The sequence below is a fragment of the Excalfactoria chinensis genome, chromosome Z (assembly GCF_039878825.1).
Source record: "Excalfactoria chinensis isolate bCotChi1 chromosome Z, bCotChi1.hap2, whole genome shotgun sequence".
NCBI classification, from domain to species: Eukaryota; Metazoa; Chordata; class Aves; order Galliformes; family Phasianidae; genus Excalfactoria; species Excalfactoria chinensis.
Genome location: NC_092857.1, coordinates 35,344,959 through 35,357,653, shown reverse-complemented (window position 1 = coordinate 35,357,653; position 12,695 = coordinate 35,344,959). Strand labels below are relative to the sequence as shown.

General features: G+C 42.4%; 1 protein-coding gene across 1 annotated transcript; it reads right to left on the bottom strand.

Moving 5' to 3' along the window:
- Window positions 1–338: 338 nt before the first annotated feature.
- Window positions 339–12,205, bottom strand: GCNT1 (glucosaminyl (N-acetyl) transferase 1). Its single transcript, XM_072359962.1, has 3 exons — window positions 12,068–12,205; window positions 3,162–3,287; window positions 339–2,734 (listed from the first exon to the last, which is right to left on the bottom strand). Exon 3 carries the CDS (start codon window positions 2,594–2,596, stop codon window positions 1,316–1,318), a length of 1,281 nt encoding a protein of 426 aa, XP_072216063.1. The 5' UTR covers window positions 2,597–2,734; window positions 3,162–3,287; window positions 12,068–12,205; the 3' UTR covers window positions 339–1,315.
- Window positions 12,206–12,695: the final 490 nt, after the last annotated feature.

The window sequence follows — 12,695 nt, the reverse complement described above, 5'->3', positions numbered from 1 at the left end:
CTTCACTATCATCTTTTCCATCCCTTTTGAACTGTGAGCCATAGTGTCATAAAAGCTATTTCCACAGTTCAACTTTAGGTAAAAATTCTTAAAAGAAATCAATTGAAAATGAAGCTTCCTGACATTTGCCTTGACTGCACAGTGAAGTTCCTCCTTGCTGTAGCTTGTACAGAGGTGGTGAAGTACTGATGTTTGTTAAGATCATTCTTGTCTGAAAGCCAAAGGGTGGGGAAGAAAACTTGGGTCGCCACAGAGTATTTCCCTCCTGTGCTCATCTCCCAGAACACAATTACCTGCACTGCTTTCGGAAGGAATTTCATTGTAGGAAGAGACAATATCATTCAGAAAAATAGCTTTATTTACTCATAGCTGGTGTTAAAATTGCCTGGAATGCAAGTTGAACTTAACAGAAAGTGAAAATCAGCAGTTGAATCAGTAACATTTAGACATTGCTGCAATTCTTTTAAGTTTTTGAGAGCGACCTTTTGAGTCAATTTTGGTTCCAAAAGCAAGGCTCGTGGTACAGTAAGTGTAAAATTACAACTCTTATCAGGCACAAAACTGAAGTTTCCCTGAGAAGATATAACTAGGAACTAATATATAAACTTCTTATCACATTACCAGGGAGGGCTTAAGAGTACAAAAGCAAGGTTTTGTTACAAAAATAGAAATACGAGTCCTTAATATTCCTCGCTGAAAATTTCCAGAAGGACTAAGAATTACACACTGCAGAACTGCAGCAGTCATATTTAAGTTAAGTGATGAGCTTTGGCTTTATATATCCCCTTTTGTTTCGTTTTCAAATCAATTCATTGTTAAGTTCCTGAGATCTTCCAGCACTCAACATGAACTTCATGCAGACCAGCTGCTGCTTTTCCCTATTTCTCCTCACTTCTTTTCAGCTAGCATTAAATTCTTGAGAAAAAATACCAACAGCTCAGAAATAATCATAAGCAACATTCATTTTCCAGGCATTCAACAAACAGTTTAACCCCAGGAAGCCCTCTAATTATACCGTAACACATATTGAGTTAATAAATATTCAAATTAGTTGAGCTTCCAAACACTACTCTCTGTGATTCTGTACCCAAGTTCCAAGCCCCGGTGTGCAAAATAAGGCATTCTCATCCTCATTTGACATATGTCTTCTCTCCTCCTTGTCAATATACAAAGAAGGGCCACATCATCACTATACCAGCATCGTCATAACCATCATTCCCATCACCACCACCACCACCACCACCAGTGTTGCCTGTAAAAATTTACAGCAGTATGTTATTTGGACCTGTGTTTCATAACTGGAGCATGCAGTATTTCACTTCTTTTGCAGATACAAAGCTTTGTGTCGCAAATACCCTTCCAAACATTTCACTGCAAAAGGATCAACGTCAGTATCAAACTTATTAGCAAAGAAGTGGTGGTTTCGCAGCATCCAGTTCAGGTCTCCTACCCCAAACACACAGACAGATCGAACATGAACTCCACTGCATGGTGGGTAGGGTGCACCTTTAGACACATCTCCTTCAAAGTACTGCCACTTGACAAACCTGGCCAGTGCATTCATGTCAGAAACATCATACTTGTCACTAGAAGAAACAGCACCTGGGACGTCGGGGATTCTCTGAATCGTTGCCCATAGGTACTCATCAGGGCTGTAAGTGTCTTTTGCCCACTCAATAAATTTGAGGATTTTTCTATTTTCTAATACATATTCTACAAATCTTCTGCTAACTACAAAGTAGGCACTGCCAGAAAAAATTGGAGTACTGAGAGGCGGTAGTTGTTTGTCTATACCTGTGTTTTTCACTTTACCATCAACGATCTCATAGTGTTTTTTCCACCTTACTTCTTTATAAACAGGCATTTTTTCTGTTTCCAAGCTGTTTTCACCTTTAAGAGCTTTTAATTTCTCTACTATTTCCTGGTTGGTCTTGATAGGAAAGTCCATGCCACAGAGATTTATTAGATATTTCCAGTTTGAACTTCTTCTATAGAGATCTTTCATGCAGTTAATATCTGCCTGCACCCTGCTCCATGAAGCATACACAACACTCTCTAACTGGCTGGATATGAAGACATTATCAAAACAGGAAACTATTCCTTTCACGGCTGTAAAAAAAGATTCTGGAGATTTTCTGTCAACATGGATGCAGTAAAAATTCTGAGGAGCATAGATTGATCTCAGAAGTCTGTCAAGCATCTCAATTTTGTGATAAACCACTATTGAGTAAGCAATCGGAAATTCTGCTTCTTCGTTGCTGAGAGGTTCCATAATGTATTTCCTCATCTTGGTGAAAGAGGCACAGTCTGTTGTCATGTTAATATAGTCACTGGTTGTTAGCTTGGGACGTTTCTTAAATGACACTGATAATGTCTCAAGCTTTACCTTTTGAATTTCTTCCATATCACCCTCCAGTATCTTGGTGCAGTTCACATCACCAATAGGGTCTTCCTTTGTCAGCTCTAGATGTCTTCGATTTATGAGGTTTGCTTTCTGGTTAACTTTCAGAACTGAAATGATTACTAAAATCAGAGTTAGCCCCAAGAAAAGTCTGAAGCGTGAGCTGTGGAAAAAGCGTAGTTTCCTTTTCAGCATTTCAAACGCCAGGTAGCTTTGCAGGACTACAGAAAATAGCCTTCCACTCTGCTTGTATCAGCCTCAATAACTTCAGAAAAAACAGTTTGTGGTTTTTGGGAACTTGGAGCATTTGTCAAAGAGATGGAAGGAAAAGTCCTAAAATAAAATGAAATGTCATAATCACTGCTGTTACTAAGATTTCTTTAACAGATAAAGGGATAAGAGTGGCATTGCTATTCACAGACTGTAAAGAGCAAATACTTCAAACAAACATTTTTTTATTGAAGATGAGAAATTATTATTTATTATTATTATTTTCAATAAAAAGGGAAAAGAGTGAAAATGCAGCTTTCATGTCACATTATTTCCTATCTTTTATCAGCTGTAGCACTCAGGATAGAGATGTAAGTTTTGAAAGAGGACAGAGCATGTTTGACTGCATCTGACAAAATTAAGTCCAGTAAGTCAGATTTGTTGCTGACAAGCAAGTGTTTGATGTTAATTCATCTTCAGAAGGAAACAAGAGCATTTCACATCCAGCTTAGCAGTGATACAGATCGCATCTGTATCAACTTTAACTTACCAGTAACTTCCTAGATGCTATTGAATGCTATTGATGATCCTTCTCTTCAGTGGGGAGACAGTCATAGAAGACTTCAAGACTTTTACGCGAGGTGCACTCTCTCCAACATCCTCGATCTTAGAAATACTATTAGGAAAGAGATGATGGAAAGAGGAGAAAGAAATTAGTAAAGCACAGTTCCTCAGTTTTGTGAAAGGTCCTGTAGCTGAACTGCTGAAGTACCTTTTCAAGGTAAAAAGGCAGTAGTTACTGCACATCTCTAAAGCTAATTTGTGTTAAGCTCCTGCCCCTCTTTGTGCTGCATTACCATTGCCTAGACACTCTCCATTTTTACTACTGAGATGTTGCTTTTGATGTTAAAACACACACTGCAAAGCTGACTTGCATCAAGATTTATGACTTGCCAATCCTATCTTCCTCTTCACCAAGAAACGATACATTATTTTTGTTGGTCCCACTGCTGTTCATACAGTGCTGAAACACTTTTGTTCTGCCAGCACCTCTTGAAGATTGCACCACTGCAATCTTGAAGTGTCAAAGGACTAGATGCTGTTCTTTTTTTTAAACCTAAGTGCCACTTCAAAGACTGCTCAAAGCCAGGGCATTCTTAAACAATTTACACAAATGCTTTTCCTGATAACAAATTTGTTATCTGAATAATCCAGTGCAGGTCAGAATTTCAAGCTAAGGAAAAAAACAGCATAACACATAGCAAACATGCCCCAACATTTTGGTCTGCAGGTTAGAGTTCACGACATTCTCAGACTGGAGAGTTACATAACTCCTTTAGTTTTTATTACTTTTGATATGCTTTTTTTTCTGTGCTCTTTTTTCTCCAGCTCTTAAGAGTAACTGCTTCCCAAAATAATTGATAAGAATATTTGTTTAAGGAAGAGTGAACAGTATCCCCTTTACAGCTTTACTATAAGCTTGGCATAAGTTTTTTGTTTTTGTTTTGTTTTGTTTTTTCCTCTTTTCTGTATGGTATCCCAGTATTACTTTAGCTTTTAATTCTCAAGCTGTGGATTTCAACTTGATTTGAACTCAAAATGTATGTGTAAAAACCTGAGATCCAATACTACAGAGCTTTTTGACAGCAATAATGCCACTGGAATGTGCTGCACTTTGGGTCCATGGTTGTGCCCACATTGCAAAATGACTGGGGGAATTGATCCAGGTGGAGAAGGTGGATGGACAGTGCAGAGCACTGCACAAATGTCTAGCACAGCAATAAGGATCAGCAATATTTTCAGTCAGTACTATAACCAGGAAGGTGGATATTTGTAACAAGTCGGTTTCAGGTGTGCAGTGATGTCAGACTGGAAGAACTAACATTTAAACTCTTAATGTAAGTAAATAAGTGAACCTGCGTACAATTGCAGCTGAAAGTATCTAAGCACTCAGTCTTACACTTTGAACTTTAATTTAAAAGAGGAGAGGAGAGGAGAGGAGAGGAGAGGAGAGGAGAGGAGAGGAGAGGAGAGGAGAGGAGAGGAGAGGAGAGGAGAGGAGAGGAGAGGAGAGGAGAGGAGAGGAGAGGAGAGGAGAGGAGAGGAGAGGAGAGGAGAGGAGAGGAGAGGAGAGGAGAGGAGAGGAGAGGAGAGGAGAGGAGAGGAGAGGAGAGGAGAGGAGAGGAGAGGAGAGGAGAGGAGAGGAGAGGAGAGGAGAGGAGAGGAGAGGAGAGGAGAGGAGAGGAGAGGAGAGTGGGGAAGGGAGGAGGGAAATTCCATAATCATGAAAGTTAGATTGTGATCTAGCATCAAACAGTTTAGAGTAACTTTTTATGTGCCTTATAACTTACTGCACACTTGCTTACTTGACATTCTTCCAGTTCTGACTGGCATATCTGACCCAACAAAAATAACATTCATAACACATGAAATTAATAAAGGAAGGGGATTGAATGCACCCTCAGTAGGTTTGCAGAGGACACCATTCGCCTCTCCTGGCTGCTACTCATCCCAACTGCACGCATCACTTCAATATTACTGTAAGGCCTACAGCTTTCAGATACTCTCTCATTATATTTGATTTATTAGCTTCAATTCTAATTATATTGTACTATAGTCTGTTATCTTGCATTCCGATATCATAATTAGTAAATCAGTTTGTTTCTCCTCAGATCATTGCTGCTGTTTTAAATTATTTTGGGGTCCCCTATTTCCCTCTTCTGGAAGCACCGATTTTGCGAAATCCCTCCACCCCACTGGTCATGGAACCGGGCCAAACCAGCCTATAAAACGCTGACATTGACCCACTTCAATCTTCTACATTTCATCTACATTCGAGCTTGTGTTTTTGATGTAACTGTCAATCAAAAGGGAAACTTACAGCAGTTGCTAGTGTTGGAGGAGTTGGTAGAAAGGTTAGCTGCCTGCATCACTGCTTCCTGCCAAAGTTACTCTTCAGTGCCATGTAGAAAGAGTAAAATACAACTAAACAGAATGCACCAGGTCATTACAGCTTGGTATTTACTACAGACTATTGGACATTCACATAGATGTCTGAGAAGAGATATTACTGTGCATAGTTTCAGACTTCTCTTCTGACACCTGTTCTGTGAGGGCACATCGGTTGGATCAGCTGCATCTGCTCTTCTGCGAAACAATGATTCATTCCCTGCCAGTCTGCGAGATATTTTGGGAAGAGGAAGTTCAGATCACATTTTTATATTAGTGTAAAAGTGCTACTGTAAAAAGCAATCTGGCTTTGTTAGTGAAGCGTTTACCTGGTTACTATATAACTGCTAACAAAACCAGAATTACTAACTGAAACAAGTCAGAAAGAGACTGTATGGGCATTTGTGCAAGTGCAGAGAACTGGGAATAACCCTCACCAGGGAAAGGCTGCAACCACAGGCAGCGCTCTTTTAGCCCTACTCAGCAAGTGATTTCAGATAAGTATATCTTCACCCACCCTTAAAAGCAAACATAAAATCCCACAAGAAATGTAAGTCTTCAATAAGAATAAATAAAAAAAAAAATAAAAAATCACCAACCTCCCCGCCCTCCCCCTTACACTTCAAGAACCAACCCAACCACTCTTAATAAGATTATAGCTCAGCTCTGAGGGACACCAGAAGCTCCTTTAAACATTTTCTGCAGACTGCTGGCTTGGAGCTGCAGCAGCTAATGGCAGCACGGCCAGTAGGACCACAGTACCTGCACTGTGCGGCACCACTTATGCAAGGGGGATTTTGGGATGGTGCAGAACAAGCACCATGATGCTATACCAGCCCTGCCAGCAGCCATGGAGGTGCCAAGCCTGAGCCCAGCAACAGCAAGCCCAGCCCTCTGCTACCAGCACAGCAGACCCCTTTAGCTGTGGTTTCACAGTAGGATTCATCTGACACAAATTGCTTCTGGGGTAAGGTGCAGTCCCTTCCTGCCTGTACTATATGGGCTATCCATACCCAGCAGCTCCTCACTCACCTTGATGTAAGAGCAGGTCTGATCAGCCTAGCCTTATGCAGGTTCCTGCTGCCCACTGGCAGGGCCCAAGAGTCTTGACAGCCCTGGCCTGCCCCCACCCCAGGAAGACATCAATACAGGGAGGAATGAAGAAGAACCACACCTCAGCTGCACACCTAATGAAGTAACAAGTTGATTATGAAACTCCATCCTTAAAAAGGGGGAGGGGGTTAAGGAGGAACAAAGGCAACACAGTACATGAGACCTGGACAAGGGAGTTTTGAAAAGCCTACCTTAACGGCAGGGTTTCGGAGATCTAGCTGATCACAGTACCTGCAAACTCAGGCTCCTGGTTTGGACTCAGGCTTTCATGTTTGACTAATAATAAGGTTGAGAGTAGGAGGCTTGTTTTTCCCCAAACTAGGTTAAAAGCAAGAGCTGCCTCTAATCACATTCACATCAGGGTGGAATCGCTCTTGGGGAATATTCATTTTGCCCAAATTACAGTCCTTTGACTCCTATCTTACTCATTTTTCAGCAGCTACACAGTTGCTACTCCGGAAAGCATGCGGAGGTCTGCACAAGGCACCATTCTGCATCCCCCCCATGGGAGTGTAAGAGTGTGTGTGGCTTTGTTAAGCACTGCATTGTTAAGCCTTGTTGCCAACCAAGAACACAGCACACAGATTGCCAGTTCTGCATCACAGGGCCTCCCTCTCCACAACCGATTTAATAAGGCAACACATAGCTTAGAAATCAAACTGAAACCAAATGCTAACTATATATATATATATATATATATATATAAGCATATAAGCATATATATATATATATAGTATTTAAGATATTGATACATATTTTTATGCTTATAATTATTACTGCTTTTTGTATTTTAGAAAAAGCAAGTAGAACCTGCTATGAAATGGTACACAGACCCTTCTCTTGATGACAAGGTCTGGTGGCACAGAGGACAAAAAATAAAATGGCTTGTGATGTTAAACATCAACCCAGCAATGAAACAGAAGTCTCCAAAACACACCACGTGCCAGTACCAGCACCAGAAGCACAGGAAGGATCTAAGGAGAGAGTAAGATCTTACTCTGGGGTACTTGAAGTGTGGAAGGAAGGAGCTAAGATCTGGGTATCACCACAGAGGATGGTAGGAGACCAAAATCAGCTACACATTGAGCACACAAGGACCTTTCTGGTCCTTTGTACCCATCCGTAAGGCCTTAGTGCTTGTCACAGATTTCCCAGGCTGCTGAGGTAGGATGTCCCTCACTTCTGCTCTCCACCCCTCCTCCTGTTCTCACACACAGTATCACAGTATTGTGCGAGTTGGAAGGGACCTCAGAGATCATCGAGTCCAGCTCCCGGGATTCGAGCCTTCTGTGTAGCAGAGCGGCATTTCTGCCACTTGCGCCACAGGGGGAATTCTCCCTGCTCTAAAGACAGCTAGAGGAAGCAGATATGGGTGCTTCCCAACCTGTAATTACTTCAGTGACATACATCCAGTTGCTTCTGGCATACAGCTCTCTGGAGATCCCAGAAGCACAAACACAACACGTGCCTCTAGTTTTATGTCCCCAGATGAGTCAGCTTTCCATCCTAGACTTACTTCAGGTGTTTGAAATCTTTCTGGCAGCTGCACTACAATCCTAAGTGCAGTCACGATTGATTGGAGTTTTTCTTTTTGTGGAAACCTTCTGAAGTAAGCTGAGTGGAAAATGTATTGCTGAGTACACCCATTTCTGAAGTGGCGCTTGGGATGGGCCACAAAACAAGTAATCCTTTTGATGGGTGGGGAGTCAGGGGCAGAACTGACTAATTTTTTTCCTTTTTTTTTGCTTCAATAGGAGGGGAAGGAGATACAAAGAGAAATGAGTTGCCCATCAGAACAGCACAGAAGTGATGTCATCTGGCCCTTTGCTCTTCACTTCTCCCACTCAAGTTCCACCCGAGACATAGAATCATACAATGATGGTGGTTGGAAAAGACCTCTAAGGTCAGCCCAACAGAAACTATGCAACTACTTTGTGACACTTCAGCAGGAGGTACTCCACTTACAGAAAAGTCCTTGAGTTTTAACAGGGCATACCTACCATGCATCAAAGCATGCATGCCCTGCAATAGGTTTTTCGCAATTAACCTGCTTCCATTTAGACGCAATTATGCAGAGCACTTGTTCTGAAGAGGAAGTGATTTTTAACACCATAAGCAGGCTTGCATGAACACCAACATGCCCAAGGACAAACTGCTTAGATGTGGGGTTATTGGAAGGCCTGTGCTACACACAGTGGAGACACATTTACTCAGCATTTCCATGGTATCAAACAGTGTGACCTTAAGTGCAGATCTGCCCATAACTGAATGAACACCCACATGCTTATTCCATTAGTTTTCAGTCGTATGGAAAAAGAAAAAAATAGAAGAATAAAAACAAAGCACTGGTCAGAAGTAGAGCGTTTGGGCCACTGTCAGACTGTGTGGGATAAGACCTGAACACTGGTAGTCATGCTCAGGCAGCTTGGAGCTGCATATGGGTGCAGAGTCATTAACAATATTAACAATACTGTGCAAAACACGGGCTTTTTAGTGTTTTTTTGTTTTGTTTTCTTTAAGAGATATTTGTAAGACATTAAAAAAAAAAAAAGGAGAGAAAAAAGCGAAAAAGAAAACAAAACACAAAAACGGCATTTCTTTTCTATAGATAAAAATGGCAATTTCTAGTGCTTTGTTAGCTTAGAAGGCAGTTTTACAGACATTGCTACACCTACCACTACCCAGACACTGAATACTGAGAGTAAATGGAAGCAAAGGCTGCTTCTCAGAAAGAAAAAAAATGAACAAAAATAAAAATTGGTGAAAATAAATTCAAAAGCACAATTACTTTGAGATTTTATGTTCGAATGTCAGGCATCTGGCAATCTAAAAACGACCTCTTAAAACAAACAGAAAATGGTTAAACTTGCACAAACTGACACTGAGTGTATGAAATGGTGTAGAAAAAAAAAGATATAACATCTGGTAAACTTTCTATTAATCTCTTGTCATGTATATCTTGTCCAGTACAGAGTTCTAAGTCTGATTTCCGTATGTGTTCACTGAGCACAACTAAACAAAGAAAAGTCATTTTCCCCACACAAAGACTTTCAGTGAGTCTAAGACTGTTAATACTGGATGAAAAAAATATGTTTTACCTCAAGGTAGCTGACACAGAAGTACACTCACAAATCCCAACAAAAAAAACCCACAAATGTCACACAATCTTACATTGCCCGGTTTAACACACTGTGGAAATGCATTGTACTCCATGTTGGCTGCCCTGAAGTGAAATGTATATTTCTTTCATTTTTTCACCTTAAAGCAGAAGCTATAACTGTCCCTAAAGCTGAGCAGGTCTGCAGTCCTTGTGCCCGCCTACAGCGCTTGCTAATGGCTCCCTTGTGAAAATGCCGTGTTTCAGGATGGAGCAAGCTGGCAGATGCTGTTACTGGGAAGGCATTACCACCTGTTAAACCTAACCTGCATCTAAAAGGGGAGGGAAGAAGTTATCAAACTTTTGAGTACTTTCATCCTTCTTCAAAAACAACACTTATAATATTATTCAGAGGAGATTTTCTTAGCCCTATTCCAAAGGCAATGCACACAGCCACATTTCATTAGCAGCACCAGCAGCAACAAGCATCCCTTGAAAATAAGAGATCTCTGATAGCTGCAGCACTAATGTGGATCAGCATCATGCTCTGGTGCACAGATTTAGCTCTATTGTGCAAGGCAGAAAAATAGCATTTCCTAGTCTTAGACCACAGCTATAAAGGTACTGTATGTTTTTTCACCCCTACTGTTCACTTCAGGTGAGATGAGTTTAATCTGACCTGAAAGGCAACTCTACACAAGAATACAGATAAAAAAATAATAATGCAATTCTTTGTTCTCAAAGGCCAGATACTACCTAGAAAGTAGAATCCACTGCAAAACACACAAAAAGATAAAAGCACTACAAACTATATTTTATAGTGCTCTCCCAGGAACTTCTGAACAAACATAAGTGGAGGACCTATCAGGTTGTGTCAGGCTTCAAAGGAAAGCCAGGAGAAAATTATCAGGAAAACAAAATTGAATCTCTTCATACAACTAGTAGCAGCTTTTCTGTGGCAGTAAAAGACACAGAGAACAGGATTTTGCTCAGCAAATGGTTGCATTTTCAGCAGAGCAGACTGTAGATCTTTAGCATGTATATTCCCCAGTGCATTTTATAAAAAAAAGGAGTACATCCTTGGCAAAGGTATTCACATTTTTTAAGTAAGTTTTGGCTCTTGTAGCTTCCAGAAAGGAGTATTGCCCTAGACAATTCAGATTCATATGGAAGAGATTAATACAGCTTACTGATGTTTACTGTAGGCAGAGTTGTGGATCAAAAGAGCATTATTTTCTACTGTATACACCTACTTTCAAAACCAATGTACCACTGTAGCTGAGCTCCTACCTGAGCTCCTAATATTGTATTATTTTTCTCAACAATTTTCAAGTTGAAGTCAAAAGACTGAAATGTTAGATTCCTCTTATTCTGCCTCCCGAGGGCTGTCATCTGCCAGCTCTACAGTAACCTACATCATAGTCCACTAAAAAAGAAACTTAAAACTGCAGGCCCCCAAATGGCAATTCCCTGGTGCTGCCACTCCTCCTCTTTCCCACAAAGAAGTCTACTTTTCTAAGCAGCCCTGAAAGGGAGCAAAATTCCAGAGCTCAACTGAGCCTTCTGTCAGAATTCTGAGCTCTCCCACCCAACCTGGGTCACAGAAGACTATTTACAACCTTCTAAACAGATTGCTATTCCAAAATAAATAAATAAATGAAAATCGTGTTTCTTCAGGGTTTTCCCAGTTCTAGCAAATTAAGAAAAGCCACATCCTTGGACTGCAATTCCTCAGGAGCATAAGATGTTCCCACCACACCAACAGATGTGATGCCAACCCAGCAACCCAAGGCCAGCAGTCTGCTTTGGGCTGCTCTGCATCCCATGGTGGGGCCATGGGGAAAAGGCAGAGGGGGAGTCAGAAAGACAGAAAGAACGAGAGAATAAAAAAATAAAAGAAAAATAAAGAAAAAAAGAGGAAAAAAAAGGTAGAAATGAAAGAAAAAAGTAACAGGAAGATGAGCAGAGGAGTCCAAAAAGAAGAGAGAAAGGAAAGAAAGGAAGGAGAAAGGAAGACGTTAATGAAATAATAGGAAAAAATAAAAATAAAAAATAAAGGAGAGAAAGAAACAGAGAAAAAAGTTACAAGCGGAGAAGTAGAGAGAAGAAAAGAAATTAGAGGAGAAGAAAGAAAAATGAGGGGAAGAAAGGAGAGCTTGGAGCAGAAGGATGAGGAGTGGGGCACACAGCAGCTGCGCCTCTCCTGCCCTCTAGAGCCACACCTGCCCGGGATCCCCGGACACCTCGGGGCTGTGAGCAGCTCGCCCCGCACCGCTGCCGCTCTCCCGCTCACCCACCTGCGCTGCTGCCGCCACGCTCCCGGCGCGGCTCCGCGTGTCTCTGCGCGGCGCTCCTGCTGCGGTCCTGGAGCCCGGCGCTTACCCCAGCGGCCAGCAGCGCTGTGCCGCCCCACACCGCCCCCTGCAACACTTCCCCTCACAACCGCTCGGCCCGGCAATGAATGGCGTCCGTCCGTCTGTCCGCCCGCCCCCTCGTTGGCTCCCCCCGACGGTTCCGAGCAGCTTCCCCGCAGAGGATTTTGTACTTCTTATGTCAGGCTTCCTCTGCCCGCGTCGACGACGTTCAACTCCGAGTTAGGAGTCCGCCGTCCGGCCGCACCAGTAATGGCCCGCAGCTCCGGGGTCTGCGCTGGGGGCGGCTGCAGGGTGACCGGGAGCGGGCGCACCCCAGAGCCGCGCTCTTGGAGCGGCGTCTGCCGGCCACGTCCTGCCGTGCTGAGTGGGGCTCTGTCGAGCCAGCCGCGGTGGAGAAGGTGTCAGAGGGAGCTCAGTGTAGAGAGGGGAGTGGGGCTGGGAGGGAAGAAGACCCACCTGGCTGGGAAGCCCGTTCCAAAACTGCAGCAAGCATGCCTTGTCTAGACATGCTGTGTCTAGAGTGAGGAAAACTTGGATTAGCTTGTGCAGT